Source organism: Stylophora pistillata, chromosome 6 (assembly GCF_964205215.1).
Source record: "Stylophora pistillata chromosome 6, jaStyPist1.2, whole genome shotgun sequence".
Taxonomy (NCBI): Eukaryota; Metazoa; Cnidaria; class Anthozoa; order Scleractinia; family Pocilloporidae; genus Stylophora; species Stylophora pistillata.
Window position 1 is genome coordinate 12,414,273 of NC_142524.1, and position 17,660 is coordinate 12,431,932.

Here is a 17,660-nt window from a genome sequence, read left to right on the forward strand (position 1 = left end):
GTGTATCTACAGGTTGTGTGGGAGAGCCTTCAAGACTTATTTCTTACGCTGATGGACAAACAACTGGTTCGTGGATATGAGGTCGAGCAGTGGTACATTGGTCCTTTGGGAAGCGTCACAGACAAGGTTAGATACTTACAGGAAGAGAGTTACTTGAAACGACCGTTTCCTTTGGTTTTGATGTTTGTTTGTTAATTTCGGTGTTTGCTCGCTTCCTGTATGGTATTGGTCCTTGTCCTCGTAGAAAAAAATATTTAATTGATGGGCAATCGTTTATTTGGAAATTTTTTAAGTTGCATTTTTTTCCTGTATGAGCCGTTGTTTTCCCATTGGAGGTTAAAAAAATTTTTTTTATACTCGTTCGCTCGCTAAAACAAATTCCCAGCGGTTTCTTGAGTCCTGGGCTATGGACTGTTTAAATCTTCTTCATGCCTGCTAAGACAAGGACGTCAGCTTGGTAGCTCAAAAAGAACATGTCGTTAGTAAAAATGCATGCGTTCAAGATGCAGTGGCACGAAAAAGTTTAATAAGATGAAAACTGATATTTTTTGTGTCCCTTAGAGAGTTTAAAACTGAAGAGAATTGCAAGTGCTTGTTAAGAACTTTTAACCTTTCAATTCCCATGAGTGACCATAATTTCCCTTACAATATCAATACATTATCAAGCAGATGAGTGATCAGAATACCGTCAGAAAATATCAACTAGGGGAACACTAGTTGATCCAGTACCAAATTTTCTGAACTAACATCACGAGAATAGTCCATTTTACAGTTGTGTGCTTGGTTGCCAAGCCTTTGAACGGGAGTGAGGCTAGGGGTGACCTTGTTATGATACAAACCTTACTGCCTTTCAAATGTAAATCACTTTGTTATCATGCTAACTAAATACAGGTCTCTATCACGACAAGGTCACCTTCAGCCTCACTCCAAATTAAAAGGTTGGCAACTAAGTACACAACTGTAAAATGGCCTATTGTATGGCAGACGGTCAGGAAAATTACGAATGAGTTACTGGGAGTGAAATGGGTTAAGCCCACTACTTAACATAAACAGCAGAAAATTTTGCAACTTACGAAGCTTTTGATGAACTGAATCAAATCAAATTTTTTAGAGTCTTTCTTGTATTTTGAAGGAAACTTCTGTTGAGATCGGGAGTGCATCTTGTTGTTTGATGTTGGCATATCACGAAAGACGACGACAGAAAGGTATTGAAAATTTAACGGATAATGGCGGAATTTACGTCCAGAAACCACGGTGACTAGAATGTCTCGTTAAATAATGTGTCGGTGCTAACACAGCACAGTACTTCAGTAGATCCGGAATTTTGTGAAAGTCAAACTAAGAGCTTTCTTAAAAAAAAGTTAACTCTGTTGAATGACGGCGGGTGGATTTCCACCAGAGGAGTTCGGATTCTAGGATCTTTTTCAAGATGACAGGGAAAGGCAACATGGCAAACAAGTCCCCAGTTGGGAGGGATAACATTACAACGGTTTGCCACACCATTGAGTAGTTAGAGAAATTTACAATTGAATGTCGAAAAACCAATACCAGAGCCATCCCAGCGACCAATTAGAAAAAGGCGTTACATTACCAGTAGCAAGCCAATGAGAGTGAAATTAAGGAAAATGCTTCAAGCGCGGGAAAACGCGAATGTTTGTCGTTTTGCATCTGATTGGTTGAGAGAATGGCACGGGTTTTCTGAACCAATCACAGAGCAGAGTTAACTAAAACCAAAGGAAACCCCGTATTACTTTCGACACTCGTTTGAGAATTGATCTTTATGTCAAGTTGCTCAATGATAAATGTTTTGCTTGCTCATGTCGTTCATTGTTCTTTAGATCCTCAAGATGAAACCCGCAGGACGGTTCATCAATGTCAGTTTTCCCTTCTCCTTTCCGTTCTAAACCAGAAGTTTTCAGACAACGCTGCTGTGTCTACTTTGTTGAAAGACTGCATCAAGGACAACTCTGGGGTCATTTTAATGTCATAATAAAATATCTGTATTCCCTCTGCGGTTCATAATTATACACGTCATGATGACGCAAGGAAAGATTAACGAACACGGGATCTGTGATGAGGAAAGGCTGAAACTGTTTGGGGCTGCGTCGGTGGGAGTAACAAAATAAATTTGGATATATCAACAAAGTTGAAATGGTAAATTGGCCACCGTAACGATTACAAAAGCTGACGTTTCGAGCGTTAGCCCTTCGTCGGAGCGAACCATTGTAATGAGGAAAGACTAACTGACTTTTCATACTGATTTCTGCTGTAATTTGCCTTTGACGAGCGGTCTCTTTTAATTTGTTTAACAGTCGATGTTGCGAGTTGCAAACTGTTCTGAAACAGAAGAATACGAAAGGATTTAGGCCACATGATGTAATCGTGATTCGTGAACCATTTTGTTTTGCGTGATGAATTTCAATTAGAACAAAGGGAAATATCACAAGGAATCAATCAGAACAAAGGTAAAAACAAGTAAACTGCCTGAAGCGCGGGAAAAAGCGCGGGACCAAGTCGCGTTTGGTTTCAGTTTTGAATCTGATTGGTTGAGAAAGTGACACGAGCTTTCTGGACCAAGCACAGAGCGAAGTAAAGCAGAAGCAAAGCAATTCTGGTTTACTCACGACACCCAATTGAAAATTGCACTGTTGCATCTGATTGGTTGAGAAGTTGGCGTGGATTCTCTACACTAATCGCATTAAACCAAAGCAATCCCGAATTCCTTTTAACATACAAGTCAACATTGCAATTAGCAGGGAGGAAATTTCGCTCACCTCAACAACCACAAATCTTACTCTAAAAACACTTAAACGTCTTTAACTGTGTTAAACAAAATTGTTAAAAAAAACTGAAGATAGCTCTGTTGCATCTGATCGGTTGAGAAGGTGGCGTGGATTATCTACACCAATCATATAAAACCAAAGTAATCCCAGATTTCTTTTCAAAACACAAGTCAACATTGCAATTAGCAGGGAGAAAATTTCGTTCACCTCGACAACCACAAACCTTGCTCTAAAATCACTTAAACGTCTTTAAGTGTGTTCAGTTTTTCTGTATTGTGTACACATTAGGTGATATTAAGCCTAGACTCACGAAGCCGACCTGGCCGCATAAACTGTACATTCCTTTTGCATGTATAAATTAAGATATTTCAAGTTTCCAGATTCTCTCTCCTCTGTAGGATTTCCAAACAAAATTTAAGTCTACTTTTGGTGATTTTAATTATCCTATCCTATCTCTTCTCTTTCCACAAAAAGACCTTACTTACGTAACAAACCACAATGGCACCAAGAGGGTGAGCATGGGGTTGGTACCGAAATACTTAGTGCATTGTATCAGCTGCTCCCGCGATAACCGGCTGCAAGTTTAGGTCCGTCTATCACTGGCTGAAAGTTTTCCCACGCTTATCAGTTATTACCAGCTGCAAGTATTTACCCGTTTTTAACTGGTTGAATTCCGTCCAGTCAATTGTAGGTTTTGAACAGATTTCCCTTGCTTAAACTTAAATTTCTCACGCCAAGAGTTGATTATATATTACTCGTATCATGGACATTTATTAAATAGTGATTCTACAAACCAAATAAGTCCGAACTAAAGTTCTTGCACTACCTTTCACTCAAACAAGGGCGAAGTGCTTCCAACACGATTATCGAGTCTCGAGGTTTTGACGTTCGAGACTACACTTATAAGAAGAAGCTACTGTTCTGTTGCAAAACTCATCGTGCGGCTCTTTTCTACTCAGCACCCATATAGAGTGCCGAAAAGGCTTCTTGTATAGCTCTGCCACAGGCTAATTCAGAAGTGTACCCTCCAGCTTTCTCGCCTTCTGTGGCGGTACGAATATGACGAAGGTATCTAAAGAAAAAACAAATCCGATATCAAATGTATGTCGAGAGAGGAAGATTCAACAAACGCTTGACAAAGTTTAACATCGCACACGGGTCAGAACACTGTATTAAAAAAACAAAAAAAAAACAGAATTCTGGAACTCGTTTCCTCTTTCAAATTTTAATGCACAGCCAGCAACCGATTAAAGATACCTTACCAAAGTATGTTAAATTTCACTGTCATCTGAAGAGTTTTCTAGAGCGCTTCGAAAAAGTCTCGTAAAACGAAACCAAAGTTGTCATGACAGCCAATCAGAAGAAAGGAAAATATGCTACAGAGCCAATAAGAAATCAAAGTAAACACCACTGACCAAACGCACATAGCGCGGGAAAACGCGGGCGAACAAGTCGTGATTGCTTACATCTGATTGGATGATAGAGTGGCGTGAGTTTTGTGGACCAATCACAGAGTGAAGAAAAGCAAAACCAAGGCAGTCCCAACTCATTTTCTAAACGCAGTTGAAAAAAAAATTGCTCTAGACATAGACGAGAAATTAGTGAATGGACTAAAAAATTTGTTCCGCAGTAAAATAGTAGATCCTCATGTGAAAATCACGACAAAGTGGGACAAGATGTAAAATTGGAAATGCGTTTACGTCTTAGAATAGTGATAAGCAGAATATTTTAAGAAACCTCAATGCTCTCAGACCGTAACATGAACAGAACATGGGAAACCTATAAAATACTGAAACTCCCAATAAATAAAAACAAATAATAGAGACTAAATGTAGGTAAGCTTCAACTGACCCTCTTGCAGCTAATACTTCCATTTGTGGAGCAGCTGGTCCATCCGTTATTACTTGTGGAGCAACATATTTAAACTTTGGTCCTTCAGCCAATGGTAATGGAACAAATGTTTCCTGAAGCACAACAATACTACACTGAATATCGCATGCTGAACATGCTAAAAGTACATGCCGTACCCTATTAACACACAAAAACCAATCATGTGATTAATACAGAAAAAAAGTTGAGGGGAGGGGAAGGGGGTTAACTAAGAAGGGTGGAGTGAGATGTACGATGGACCTAGAAAATAAGTGCTTATTTGAAGTGGGTGCTTGCTCAAGGCTGGGTGTTCAATCAAATTTTCACCACTGTACCATTGACAGTGAATTTAGAGATTATAAGCCAGTAAAGATACGTACGATGCACGATCCTCGCAGTAGAGAGCGCTATTTATGCAATAGCGAAAATCAGACCTGAAAAAAATCAGGCCTGTACGGGATTCGAACCACTGACCTCTGCGATACTAGTGCAGCGCTCTACCAATTGAGCTAACAAGCCAACTGGGAGTAGGCCGTTAAGTTGATTCGTAATAAACTCGTGAGCCAGTAAAGAAATAAGAATCAATACTCCTATTGTGCACTTCGGGTTTTTTGTTTTGTCTTTTGAGGTTGGGGGCTTAACCAAATAAATACAGTACCATAAATCCTCTAATAAGCCCCCCAGGGGCTTATTTATTTCAGGTATCTTTGGGGGTAGCTTATGAGAGGGGGGACTTATTAATTTAGCCTGTGATGTTCACTACCAGGATACAATAGAATATGATCTACCGTATTTATTCAAAAATTGTTCTCATCTTATATTATTAGGATCGCTTTGTAATTTCTGTACACTGTCTTCTAAGGAAACCAAAATGATAACATCAATCAATCAATCAATCAATCACCATGATCAATGTTAAATGACAAACTTAAACTACAGTACTTTAATAAATTTACTGTACTTACTGATAAGGAGTGATATTTTGAATTTTTGTTTTTTGGAGGGGGGAGGGGTGGGAAGGCTTGACAGAGAGGGGGGCTAAATAGATTTCTTCCTCTAAAGAGGGGGACTTTTTATAGGAGGGGTGGCTTATTAAAGGATTTATAGTATGCCTACAGTTTGAGCTCTAGGTTATACCCAGAATGCATATGGTGTATACTTAAACGTTAATCACTAACTTACTTTTTGTAAGGAAGTCAATTGGGTGTTTTGGGCTGAAAACAGCAAAGACTTCTTCTGCAGTTTATTTGCGTGTTCAGCTATAATGTCATCTAGTGAACGATCACCTTTGACCTGCAATGAAAGTTGGAAAGGGATCCGTCTGTTTAATGTGCATTGCTATATCTCTCAGTTACTAAGTAAGATAAGATTGGTCAATTTAGCCTTGAAATGGAAATCTCCCCCATATATTTGAACCTATAGATGTATAGGTAATCACATGGGGCCGAGTAAAATTAAGGATTAATATCACACGTGTTTTTGGAAGTTGCTGAAATTGCCCGAGTCGCGCAGCGATGAGGGAAATTTCTGAGGGTAATTTATGAGGGAAATTTAATCCTTCTTTGTGTCCATAGTGTAAGTTACAAAACTTTGTTTTTTCTGCTCAGAGTTATGGCACCTGTACTTCATTCTTGGGCTTAAAATCTAAGTGGAAGAAACCTGGTTCTGTAACTTGGTTAGTAGAGGTATTTACATCACAATAACATTTTTTTGCCACAAAGCAGTAAAACTGACAGCGACAGAAAAAAATGAATTGTTATTGTAATGTTAGTACAGTATTAAGCAAGAGATCAAATGTGATGAATGCATGAAAATAAAACTCACCAGCCAGCAAGACACATCAGTGTACAACCATTAACAACCACTATGATTTATAGGTTCACCACTAAATTCTCTCTGATTCTTACTGGTTTAAATTGATCACGTGACGCAACAGTGTTCATCCATGGAGAGAGACTATCAGCCCATAGTGCCCGTCCGTGGAAGATACCTGGATGGATAGTACTCATCCGTGAAAAATTTTGAATGGTTTGATGGCTGCGAAGTTAGGCAGATCGGATAAACAGTGACTTTTCAATTCTGACAGGTATAACGTATTATTTAGCCAATGTGCGGTTGCAAATTATTGACATTTGTTACAGGCTGTACACATGAATAAATATTTGATTGATCTGCATTTAGTGGGTTTTGACTGTTTTTCAACTGGTGCGCGGAATAAAATTTAGTGGTGAACAATGAAGACAATAGAGTGTTTAAGTCGAGAAACTAACGGTCTGCTAGTTGCCCCCTTGGAAATTTAATGTTCTTAAAACTAGCATATTTGTTTAAGAACATCAAATTTCCGCGGGGCAACTATTAGCCGATAGTTCCTCGACAGAAACACTCTATTGTTTACTAAATAATTAATGAAGGTAGCGTTGCTGAATGGTCAGTGTGTCAGACTTGCAATCCACTGCTCCCATGTTCAAGTCCCGCCCTGACCACTACTGGTACCTGGATTTGTTTCACAGTATCTAGATTGTCAAATAAATTCTCCTTGGAAGCTCCTTAGGAAATACTTAGAGAACACTTTGGAGAATAAGCATATTGATCTTATGGTGAAGAAGGTTGAGACGTCATCAAACTGTCTCAACAATACAGAGCTATCTTAGCTAGAGCAATCTAAAACTTTCTCACCAGTTTGTCAAGAAATTCCTCATTTTCTTTTTTCTTGTCATTTCTCTCCTGTTTTTCCAACATAGCAACCTGTGCCCGTCTAAGCTCTTCCTGTTTGAGTTGTTCTTCAAGTTGAGACATAACCAGAGCTTCTTCTCTACCCTGCAAAATTCATCCAAAATGCATCTCTCCGTGCCTATATCATAATAAACACTAACCAAAAGGACTGTATGTATGAAAATGTAAGCATGTACAGTATGTACAGTATGTACACTTCATTGACCACTGCCCCAAAGGGGCTTTTCAGGGCCAATACAACTGGATGAATAAATGAATGAATGAATCAATAAACATAGTGTTGAAAAATCCCAACTGGCCAGAGGCAGACCATTTGGCTAAGGCAAAGGGATAGCTAGAGAGTTGAACTTGGGGCAACTGAGGGTAAATCAATCAAGTGAGTGTCGGGGTGGAGGACTGTATCCCAGGAACATCAAAAAAAAGAATCCCAGTGCTTCTACAGGGGTCAAAATCAACATGAAAAACAGAGCCATTTAACAAAGTACTCACCAACTTAACATTGTTTTTCTTGATCTGCAATTCATTTTCCTTTCTGTATTTCTCAACTTGCTTCTTTGTCTCCTCAACCTCATGTCCATTTGCAAGATTCCATACTAAGTGATGAAAAATTATATTTAGAAACTTGTATATTTAAATCCCAAGTTTTCAGTGTCTACCACCACTCTAAATTTCTATCTATTACTGTCATTCTTCATATAGAGGTTTTGCACAGCAGCCATGTTGGATGGCAGGAACAATGAAAATATTTTGCATAAGAAAGAAATTTTTTCCCTATGGTGAAAAATAATTTATTGTTCCTGCCATCCAACATGGCTGCTGTGCAAAACCTCTATACCTTCTGAAACTCAAAGCTGTTGCCTGTTGTTGCTTTTTTTTTTTTTTTTTTTTTTATCATCCAGAGAGATATTATAAGAAACTAAGTATTAGGATTGTTAAGTTATCAGGCATTTTATGTTTCTCAATCAGGGTCACCCAGTACAGCTAGACTTTACATTTTTAATAGCATGAACTAACCGGGACAAGTGCTTGTCCAACTGGCTCTGTTTGTTCTTAAGGCGTACAACCCTATCCACTGGATAAATATTTTTATGGAGGATAGCTTTATGCCTTTTGTTACGAGTAAACCTCTACACCCTAACATCAGTAACCATGTTCTCTATAATCTTCTCTGTACCTTTTCTTTGATACTACTGGTAACTGGAAGAAATTAACTGATTAACAATCAAAGCCCCTAAGGTTGACAATCATTTCCTTCATTTTCATGATCAGGGCTCAACACTAACTTTTCAATTTCCTGGCCAAGTGGCTGGTGACAACTTAGATGTTACAACAATTTCAGTTTGTTTACTTGTCAAACTGGTTGGTGGAAGTCGGCAAAAACCATTTGCCAAAACTGAATTTCTACCAGTCTGTGGCTAGTTGGCAACCATTTGTGTCAAGCCCCGGCAATCTTAATGAATAACACTGTAAAACATTGCCAGAAATTTGGGACAATATGGCAGAGGCAGTTCTCGTGTTACAAGCAAAATGGCGCTGAAACAGTATAAGAAAATGTATGGGAAAAGATTGTTCTTTTCAAAATAGCTGTCTAAGAATGGGATATTCTTCCCCTGCGTACTTGGAAATGCAGCCTGCATCAGATCAAGCATCCATTGCAATGAGAAAGAAATACTCAAATTCAAGCCTACCTTTTCCCAAGGTATACGAGTAAACTCAAAATTCTGACTCCATTTTCCCATACAAACTCTTAAAATCTGCTTCAACTGGGTGTTACAATTCTTTTGTCATGGGAATAACCTTGAGAAGATTCGCAACTTTGTAGTTTGATATGCATTCTGCAGAAGTTTGCTGAACTAGATCGCTCATAAACGGTCAAATATGATGGCCCACAAATTTTCCTTGAGCCGAGAAACCCTTTGTATTTTCACAGAGCTCAAAAGCCAAATATAACATTTTTTATACAAGGTAACAGGCCTTTCTCTCGTGGGGTTTTACAAAAATAGAAAGTTACGTCTTCACTTCACTTCCACTGCTGCCACACTGAATTGTCTGTAATACTATATACCGCTGACATTTTGTAACAGGCTCGAAATGTCCTGATTTCTGGTGATGAAGAAATTAGAAGATGGTCACTCTAAGGGTTTAGACACCTCTATCCACTGGATAATGTTCTCTGCCCAGTGAAAAACTGGGCCGTTGACAAGTAACCTCTCCCCAACAAGTAACCCTCCCCAACAAGTAACCCCTCCCCAACAAGTAACCCCTCCTCAACAAGTAACCCCTCCCCAACAAGTAACCCTCCCCAACAAGTAACCCCTCCCCAACAAGTAACCCCTCCCCAACAAGTAACCCCTCCCCAACAAGTAACCCCTCCCAAACAAGTAACCCCTCCCCAAGAAGTAACCCCTCCCCAAGAAGTAACCCCTCCCCAAGAAGTAACCCCTACCCAAGAAGTAACCTCTCCCCAACAAGTAACCCCTCCCCAACAAGTAACCCCTCCCTTAGAAGTAACCCCTCCCCAACAAGTAACCCCTCCCCAACAAGTAACCCCTCCCAAACAAGTAACCCCTCCCCAACAAGTCTTGAACAAGTGCAGCAAGTAGACCACTGGGCAGTTGCCTCTCTGCAACATCAGAACTGTTTACAAGTGACAAAGCTTAATAAGACATCTTACTTATGTTCTCCACATCTTCCAGATAGTCATTGTATGCTCTTAGGGGATCTGGCGCAGATTTAAAATCTTCTTCAAGCTTGTTGTAGCTGATTACAATAATATGACAAGAATAACAAAAAATGATAAATCACTAAGAATTTTTTTGTAGTTAAAATGCATCAACCCCTTGTATCTTATGTTACTATACTTATTATAGGAAAATTCATTACTTGATGAGGGAATTCCACACCAAATAGCATGCAAAAACTGATATTATATGAATCGCAAGGTGATGAGTATGATATCAGTTTTCAAGTGCAATTTTATAGGAAAATTCATTACTTGACAAGGGAATTCCGCATTAAATTACACGCAAAAACCGATATTGCACTCATCGCCTCGCAATTCGTGCGATATCGGTTTTCAGGTGCAATTTAAAGCAGAATTCACGAGTGAAGTAATGGATTTTCCTTGAATCGCATAACTAAATAAAAGTGAGAAAAAAAAAGAAACAGCATTACTTAAAATTGTCATGTTTAAATAGATGCGAAACAATATCACTTAGCCTTGTTTTCAACTTGCAATTCCATGCTAAATACCTCACTTCATTAACCAATCAGAATGTGAGATATTACTCAATGATGCGATTCAATGTGGAATTTACAAGCCAAGTTATGGAGTTTCCTTGAAATTTATATAATTGAATAAAAATGAGAAAAAAAGAAACAGCATTATTTATAGTTATTATGCTTCTGAAGATGTGGAATATCACTTAGCCTTTTTTTCAAAGAGCAATTCTATGCCAAACACCTTGCTTCGCTAACCAATCAGAATGCAAGATTTTATTCAATGATATGATTCTAAATAATATTGGCCACTGTAAAGAGTTTCTAATGCTGACATTTTGAAATAAAGCCATTTTTTAGAGCTGAGGAAAAAGCTAATGCTTGAAACGTCAACTTTAGAAACTCTTTCGGTAGCCAATTTACGTTACCAACTCAGTTGATACAACCAAACTTGGTAAGTTATCATAAAGCCTACATCTTTATAATCTTCCTCCTGATGTCCACCTCTTTCTCCACAATAAGATCTTCAAACTGTTGAAGTCTGAAGTCACTAAGTCGCAGTGGTGTGTTACATTCAGGGCACGCTGCCGAAGGCCTCGTGAAAAGTGTCTCTTTACAGCCTTCGCACCTATTGGACACAGATGACAATAACTGAATAGTCTATTTTACAGTTGTGTGCTTGGTTGCCAAGCCTTTGACTGGGAGTGAGGCTAAGGGTTACCTTGTTATGATACAAACCTTGCTACCTTTCAGATGTAAATCACTTTGTTATCATGCTAACTAGATACACGTCTCTATCATGACAAGGTCACTTTCAGCCTCACTCCAAATCAAAGGCTTGGCAACTAAGTATACAACTGTAAAATGACCTATGCTGATTGGTTTTGACATTAACTTTATCATTTCTTTTCATGAGGTCTAAAGCCTGGTTCACACTTGTGGAGTAAGCATAAGTGAAAACCCAAGCACAAGCACAAAAAAATGCCAGTGTGCACTGAGGTGAAATAAGCAAATGCATAAGCACAAGAAAAAGAAACATGTCTCATGCTTATTTCACAAGTGTGAACTCGCATGAAATAAGCACAAGCATAAGCACCATTTTGTTTTTCTGCTGATGTGATTTGCAGTGCGCATGTGCGAGTCTCTACTGTGAACATCCTTGAGCTTATGCTTATCTCACAAGTTTAAGCCAGTGAGCCTCAGGCTCTCCCTGATAAAAGGATTGATCTGGTGAAATAATTTCCTTCCACTGTTGGCTTTTGGCTCTCTTGATACTGTTCACAAAAATACATGTAAATGCTCAGATGAAAGGTTCAGCCAATTTGAGAATTGTTTAGGATGTGGTTTTGTTAAACAACGGCTAAACTTGTTTAAATAATCGGCCCATGGGGTCAGGATTAATAATTACTGTAATTAACGACACATAAGGAAATATCATAGTGATTTAGCATCAGTTGCACTTTGAAAGACTTCAAATCGCTAAAACTGCAAGACAGTCTGAAATACTTCAAAAAGAGATCATCAAAAAATCTTTTGGAGCAAATGCAGAACACCCGGCCACCTCATTTACCTCTGTCGGGAGGCTTTGAAGAACGAAGAATAACACAATAGAGGCTATTCTTATTCAATGACATGTAAATGAGTGGCCGGGTATTCTGCAATGGGTGGTTTGAAACCAGTCTCCAGAGACACAAGTAACAGTGGTGAAAGGAACAAATGCTGGTGGACGAGCAAAAGAAGCTAATGAGATATCCATTGTTTATATACGTCCACCAACATGGCGGCCATGCCGTAACGTGCAAACCAAGCATCTACAGAGCGTCGACGTACAATTTGTGGCCGCACACATTCACCCAAAGCGTAAGCTTTGGATTTCTGTACTTCGTTGTCTTGCATCTCGGACAAGTTTGCCAGTCATCCATTATGAATGATGAATTTTGATTCAAACATAATAGTAAGTAAAAGTGTCTCTAATGGCATGTGAATTGAACTTTCGCGGAAGAGTTCACGTGCTATAGAGAGCGAGTAGCGCGGGCTCATTCAGCCTGTATCGAGCTATGTGATTGGCCACTGCAAATAGTACAAATTTTCTCATTGGTCAGTTCTGCCTGTAAACCGGATGGCTTGTGGAAACTGAGGAAGACAAAAACATTGGACAGTTCGGAAGGAAATGTTGTTTTGAGGCTAAGGTATTAGAGCGGATAAATGTCTGATATAACCCTTGATCAGATAAAAGACTTTTTTAGTCTGAGACCGCTTGCTAAACCAAACGCTGTGACAACTGTGAAGATAACAGGGCGACATTATGAAGAAGAGGACAGGCAAAATGTTGTCAAACAGCAGTTTAAAATGCCAAAAAGAAATATGCAAAGGTGAGAATTTATTGTCGACCTCTAAGTTAACGACGAGTTGAGTAAAACGATTTGAACGTCGTTTACGCTGGCTTCAAGCTGCGGAACAAGAAGAAGTGAGAACTTGATTCTGCAAACCTTGTACCCAATGTAGACGTAACGTTACATTTATTGGCTAAACTTGCTCCTTATTGGCTAAAGTTCAGAATACCCGACCACTGAAAAATCATTCATCATATCCTGCTACCGCAGTCGACATACTTTACCTAATATCTACATTATTTTAAACATCGTAGTTAGTATTGAGGTTTGTCTCTCGATACGAACGGATGTCGACGATATTAAACATCACGCAATATGCCGCCAGCATCATCCACGTTGGTGTTCACCTTGTTGTTCCTTGCTACCGTAGTCCCGCAGTCGACATAATTTACATATTTTTCCCGAAATGTCGTGTACATATTAAGAACAACATCGATTTTTATTTCCATTTTCAAGCAAATTTGCACACCTAAACTTCTCCCCATATGTTCTCTCTATTTAACCATGTGTACGTGACACAAACATTGAGCCTGGTTTACCTGTCGTCTAGCCGAGCCTCTATGGTAATTGGCTCACATAACTTAGGCTTATAAAAGCAGAAGCGGTAACCATTTAGAATTCCCAATTGGTTAATTTTATTGTATTTCACATCTTTTAAGCTTCCACGTAGTTAATTACCTTGAATGCTTTATTTCAGGATATTTTGAAACAATTATTCGCGCACCATTTCCAGTTTCTTTTAGAAGACCATCAAACGCAACATGTTATGCATGATACTGTAATAAAGAGTGGTTTGTTTGGGCTAATAGGCCTTCAAGGGCCTATGGCAGTAAACATCAAATTCTTCTTTTATTAACTTCGCTTGCAGCCAACCACAAGAAAATCTTTCACCTTCAAAGATATATTCACAAGGAACATATTATTAACCGGTGAACCTCTTTTAAGCTTTCATTTGGCTCATTCCCGAGGGTGACCGCTTAATAAAGGTTTGACTTCACTTTCAATAATAACAAGAAGCATTCCACGTTCTTTGAAAAAGCGATGGATCATGAATCATACATCCCATCGGTTTCCACCGTTTCAAGGGTAGTGTCGATGGTGGTGAGGCATGAGATACCTCGATTTATCTCTGTACGTGGGGTCAAGTGTAAGGTCTGGTATAGGGGTCAGCCCCTATGCTGTGACCTGTGTCATAAGGTCAGCCATCGTTCTGTCGTATGCCCTGCTAAGGGTAAGTGTTTTAAGTGTGGGAAGGAAGGTCATCTGGCCCGCAATTGTCCAAACCCAGCAAGGGCCCCTCCGGCTGCTGAGCCTGTAGCGTACCCTGTGGCAGTTCCACCACCTGAGATCAGTCCCGTTGAAGAAGGGTCCACTGACCGGTCATTGCTGACTCTGAGGATGATGCTTGTTCACTCCCAGATTCAGATGCAAGTGAAGACTGTTGTGCTTCCTGTGAAGCGGCTAGTAACGATGTCATCATACCAGCAGCTGAGGGTTTCGCTAGCCCCGCTGACACTGACATGGCTGGCAACAGTGGTTCATGGACCACTGTTTCCCGGAAACGCCCCACTTCCTCTGTCCCCGTTTCGGTGAAGAGGACCCAACAGGCCCTGTCTAAGAGTGCTGCAGTTCCACCCAAGAGTGATATCCATAATGGTGACCCTAGCGTTCTCTGTGAAGTTCCAAAAATGGCTGGCTGTTCTGCAGACCACCGTGCAATCGTGTGGGAGATTGTGGTTGACTATCGTAAACCGCCCAGTCAGCGCAAAACTTACGGCCAGTGGACTTCAGATCCCCGATTTATTGGGTTGAGAGATAAGGACATTGAGGCTGCTTTGGCTTTTTGCGACAAAAAGTTCCCATCTTGAAAGTAATTAATTAAGGTCATAAAAAAGAAAAACAAAAGAAAATATTTAGTTAAGTACTGAGTGGGTGTGTTTAATTTCTCGGAGTGAGTGTGTAATTTTTAAGTGAGGTGGGGTTCGATTCCCCAGCGAGTTTGGCATCTGGTGACCATCGTTTATGGTGGTCCCCATCCCTAAGGCATTGCGCGCCAGCCAATGGGTTGGGATTAGACATGTAGGTCGGCAGGATTGCACCTCCCTTCATCGGGGCCTGGCTGTCCACCTTAAACATAAAAAAAAACACATATTTTGTAGCTTAATCATACATTTTTAACATGCTTTGAAAAGTTAATGCTTTTTTGTACTGATGTCATAAACTTTCTTTACATCTTTCAAAAATATACTAAACAAATCTTCATCGTGGTGCATGTACCTCCAAATAAATTCAGCCAAATATGCGGAGAAAAGATGCTTTCAAACACCAAACTTAGGTAGTTTAGACTTTGCATGCCTCCACTGACTTTCAATCTTATTGGTATGGTGACCTTTGTTCACAAATTCTACCGAGTGATTAACTGTTCAGTGTTGATAACCATGTTTCTCAAGTTTCGAGTATGCTTTCCAGAAATCAGAAACAATAAAAGTTCCAGGTTCAATTCATTTTTGGATAATGGGCAGTAGTACTTGTTCTTCCCGTTTTTCAACTGCCACGAGGAAACATTTCCTGCTGTCTTCCTCAATTCCTCCAAAGACCCACTGGCCTTAGACATGATGACCTCGGTGGTATTTCCTCTTGCCAAATTTGTTTTTGTTGACCTGTACCACTTTTCCTCTTCCGCCGAGATTTTTACTGTTTTCTAGTAGAATTATTTTGCAAACTTTGGGACAGAAGCTGTCCCAGTCCACCCCAGTGCTTTCAGCAAGTCCTACTTCATGTTTTATTTGCGCCTGATTGAGATCCTGGCACCACCAATATGTCAACTTCAAAATTTTTTCTAAGGTCATCTTGCTCTTCTCGAACCAGCTTCCTTTCCTAATCGATACCTCTGCCTTATTCATCAACTGTAGGAGTGCGGACCGCAGAAGCACTTGAGTTTAAAAATTAGTTTAATACTTATTCATCAACTGCGGGAGTGTTGACCGCGGTAGCACTTCATTTTAATGCTTATTTTTAATTAATACATATTCATCGACTGCGGGAGTGTGGAGCGCGGTACCACTTGAGTTTAAAAACCATTTTAATACTTATTCATCAGCTGCGGGAGTGGGCACTGCGGTAGTACTTAAGTCTTTACCTTAGCAAATACATATTATTTGCTTGTCGACCACAGACCGCGGGAGCAGTCAATTTATAAAAGGTGTGAGTGGCTGGGTATTCTGAAGTTGCTCCCATTTATTGATAGGGGGGAGGGGGCTGGGAAAGGGGAGAGGAAAAAAAATAATAGTGGTCATGAGGTAAAACAATGAGGTATCATTTTTTATTTATTTATTTCTAGCCCCCAAACTTCCCCAGCCTATATTGGAGAGTACTGTTCATCTGGTCCTAAACTGGAAGATCTCTACAATGAGTTGGACCAGCTAGAACTCAATCCTCCAACTGGTGCTTCTGATGAATTACCCGCAGCTTTGAAAGAGGAGGAAGCTGTTCACATTTTTGAGAACTACTCTTTTGACCACACTTATTCACCAGATCTTCCTATCACCTCTTACCGGCAACAGATCATTGATACCATAGAGAGCAACTCAGTCACTGTAATACAAGGTAGAGTTGAAAAAGCTTATAATATGCGACACATGTAGGTGATATTCCTGTGATCGTTTACTTTGTAAATTTACACCTGATCAGTATTTTAAATCCTAAACCTTAAGAGAGATCAGTTTCTAATTTCTCCTAATGGTGATACCAATTTCTGAATCGCTCACTAGATCATGAGAATAAAGGAAACCAGCGATCACCAATTAAAGATTCTTTGGTTTTTAATTGAACTCTTCTTGTCAGGACCAAAGGAAATGTATAAAGGAGAGTAGGGAGAAAATAGATACTGAAGTTAGGGTGTAAATGATTAATTCTGTTGTATGTACTCGTTGAAATAATTATTATTAATGGATTGAAGAATCAACAACAACGTATTAGCTGTAGTTGCTGTTTTTGTTTCAATCCTTTTACTTGTTTTTGTGAACATAGGTGCTACAGGGAGTGGCAAAACAACCCAGGTGCCGCAGTATGTGCTGGACGAGTATGTTAAGAATCAGAGATATTGTAACATCATCGTAACTCAACCAAGACGTATTGCAGCCATAAGCATTGCCAAGCGAGTTTGCCAAGAGAGGGGTTGGAATTTAGGCAGTTTGGTTGGTTACCAGGTTGGAAGAGACAAATGCACGAGTGAGGACACGCGTCTGTCTTACATCACCACTGGGGTGTTACTCCAAAGGCTCATTCAATCCAAGAACATGAATTCGTACACTCACGTTTTTCTGGATGAGGTAAGAAAAATCTGGCGAGTCAGATATTATTTTGAATGTTAACTGTTTATAACTAACATCAGGTCAACAAAAGATTCCTTGTTGCTGTATGTCTGTTCAATAATGATCACAGATGAAATCAAGGTGTGGTAAACAGGGTGTCACTTATGTAAGAACCAATCAAAATGCAGGGCGTGACACTAACTTTTCAACTTACTAGCCAAGTGGCTGGTGACAACTTAGATCTTACAACAATTTCAGTTTGTTTACTAGCCAAACTGGCCAGTGGAAACAGAAAACCACCAGCCAAAACTGAATTTCTATGAGTCTGTGGCTAGTTGGCTACTGTTAGT

At 39.6% G+C, this 17,660-nt stretch overlaps 3 protein-coding genes and 1 pseudogene across 4 annotated transcripts in view; 2 read left to right on the forward strand and 2 right to left on the reverse strand.

Moving 5' to 3' along the window:
* LOC111336714 (codanin-1) overlaps window positions 1–2,008 on the forward strand; it is a 44,563-nt gene extending 42,555 nt beyond the window's left edge. The window contains exons 33-35 of one of the 2 annotated variants that reach the window (XM_088726091.1): window positions 13–126; window positions 1,133–1,205; window positions 1,839–2,008. In XM_088726091.1, coding sequence (XP_088582217.1) covers window positions 13–126; window positions 1,133–1,205; window positions 1,839–1,990 — 339 coding nt within the window. In that variant the 3' untranslated portion in view covers window positions 1,991–2,008. The remainder of the gene's footprint in view (window positions 1–12; window positions 127–1,132; window positions 1,206–1,838) is intronic. The other variant, XM_088726092.1, reaches the window with a different exon arrangement.
* Window positions 2,009–3,534: 1,526 nt separating this feature from the next.
* LOC111336733 (CDK-activating kinase assembly factor MAT1) lies at window positions 3,535–12,617 on the reverse strand. Its single transcript, XM_088726095.1, has 8 exons — window positions 12,435–12,617; window positions 11,080–11,232; window positions 10,060–10,145; window positions 7,875–7,978; window positions 7,329–7,469; window positions 5,835–5,945; window positions 4,635–4,747; window positions 3,535–3,855 (listed from the first exon to the last, which is right to left on the reverse strand). The coding sequence occupies exons 1-8, from the start codon at window positions 12,524–12,526 to the stop codon at window positions 3,735–3,737; spliced, it is 921 nt and encodes a 306-aa protein (XP_088582221.1). The 5' UTR covers window positions 12,527–12,617; the 3' UTR covers window positions 3,535–3,734.
* Window positions 12,618–12,721: 104 nt separating this feature from the next.
* LOC111336720 (ATP-dependent RNA helicase TDRD9) overlaps window positions 12,722–17,660 on the forward strand; it is a 30,279-nt gene continuing 25,340 nt past the window's right edge. The window contains exons 1-3 of the mRNA XM_088726090.1: window positions 12,722–12,976; window positions 16,338–16,603; window positions 17,027–17,328. Coding sequence (XP_088582216.1) covers window positions 12,810–12,976; window positions 16,338–16,603; window positions 17,027–17,328 — 735 coding nt within the window. The 5' untranslated portion in view covers window positions 12,722–12,809. The remainder of the gene's footprint in view (window positions 12,977–16,337; window positions 16,604–17,026; window positions 17,329–17,660) is intronic.
* Window positions 15,243–15,846, reverse strand: LOC148728292 (uncharacterized; annotated as a pseudogene).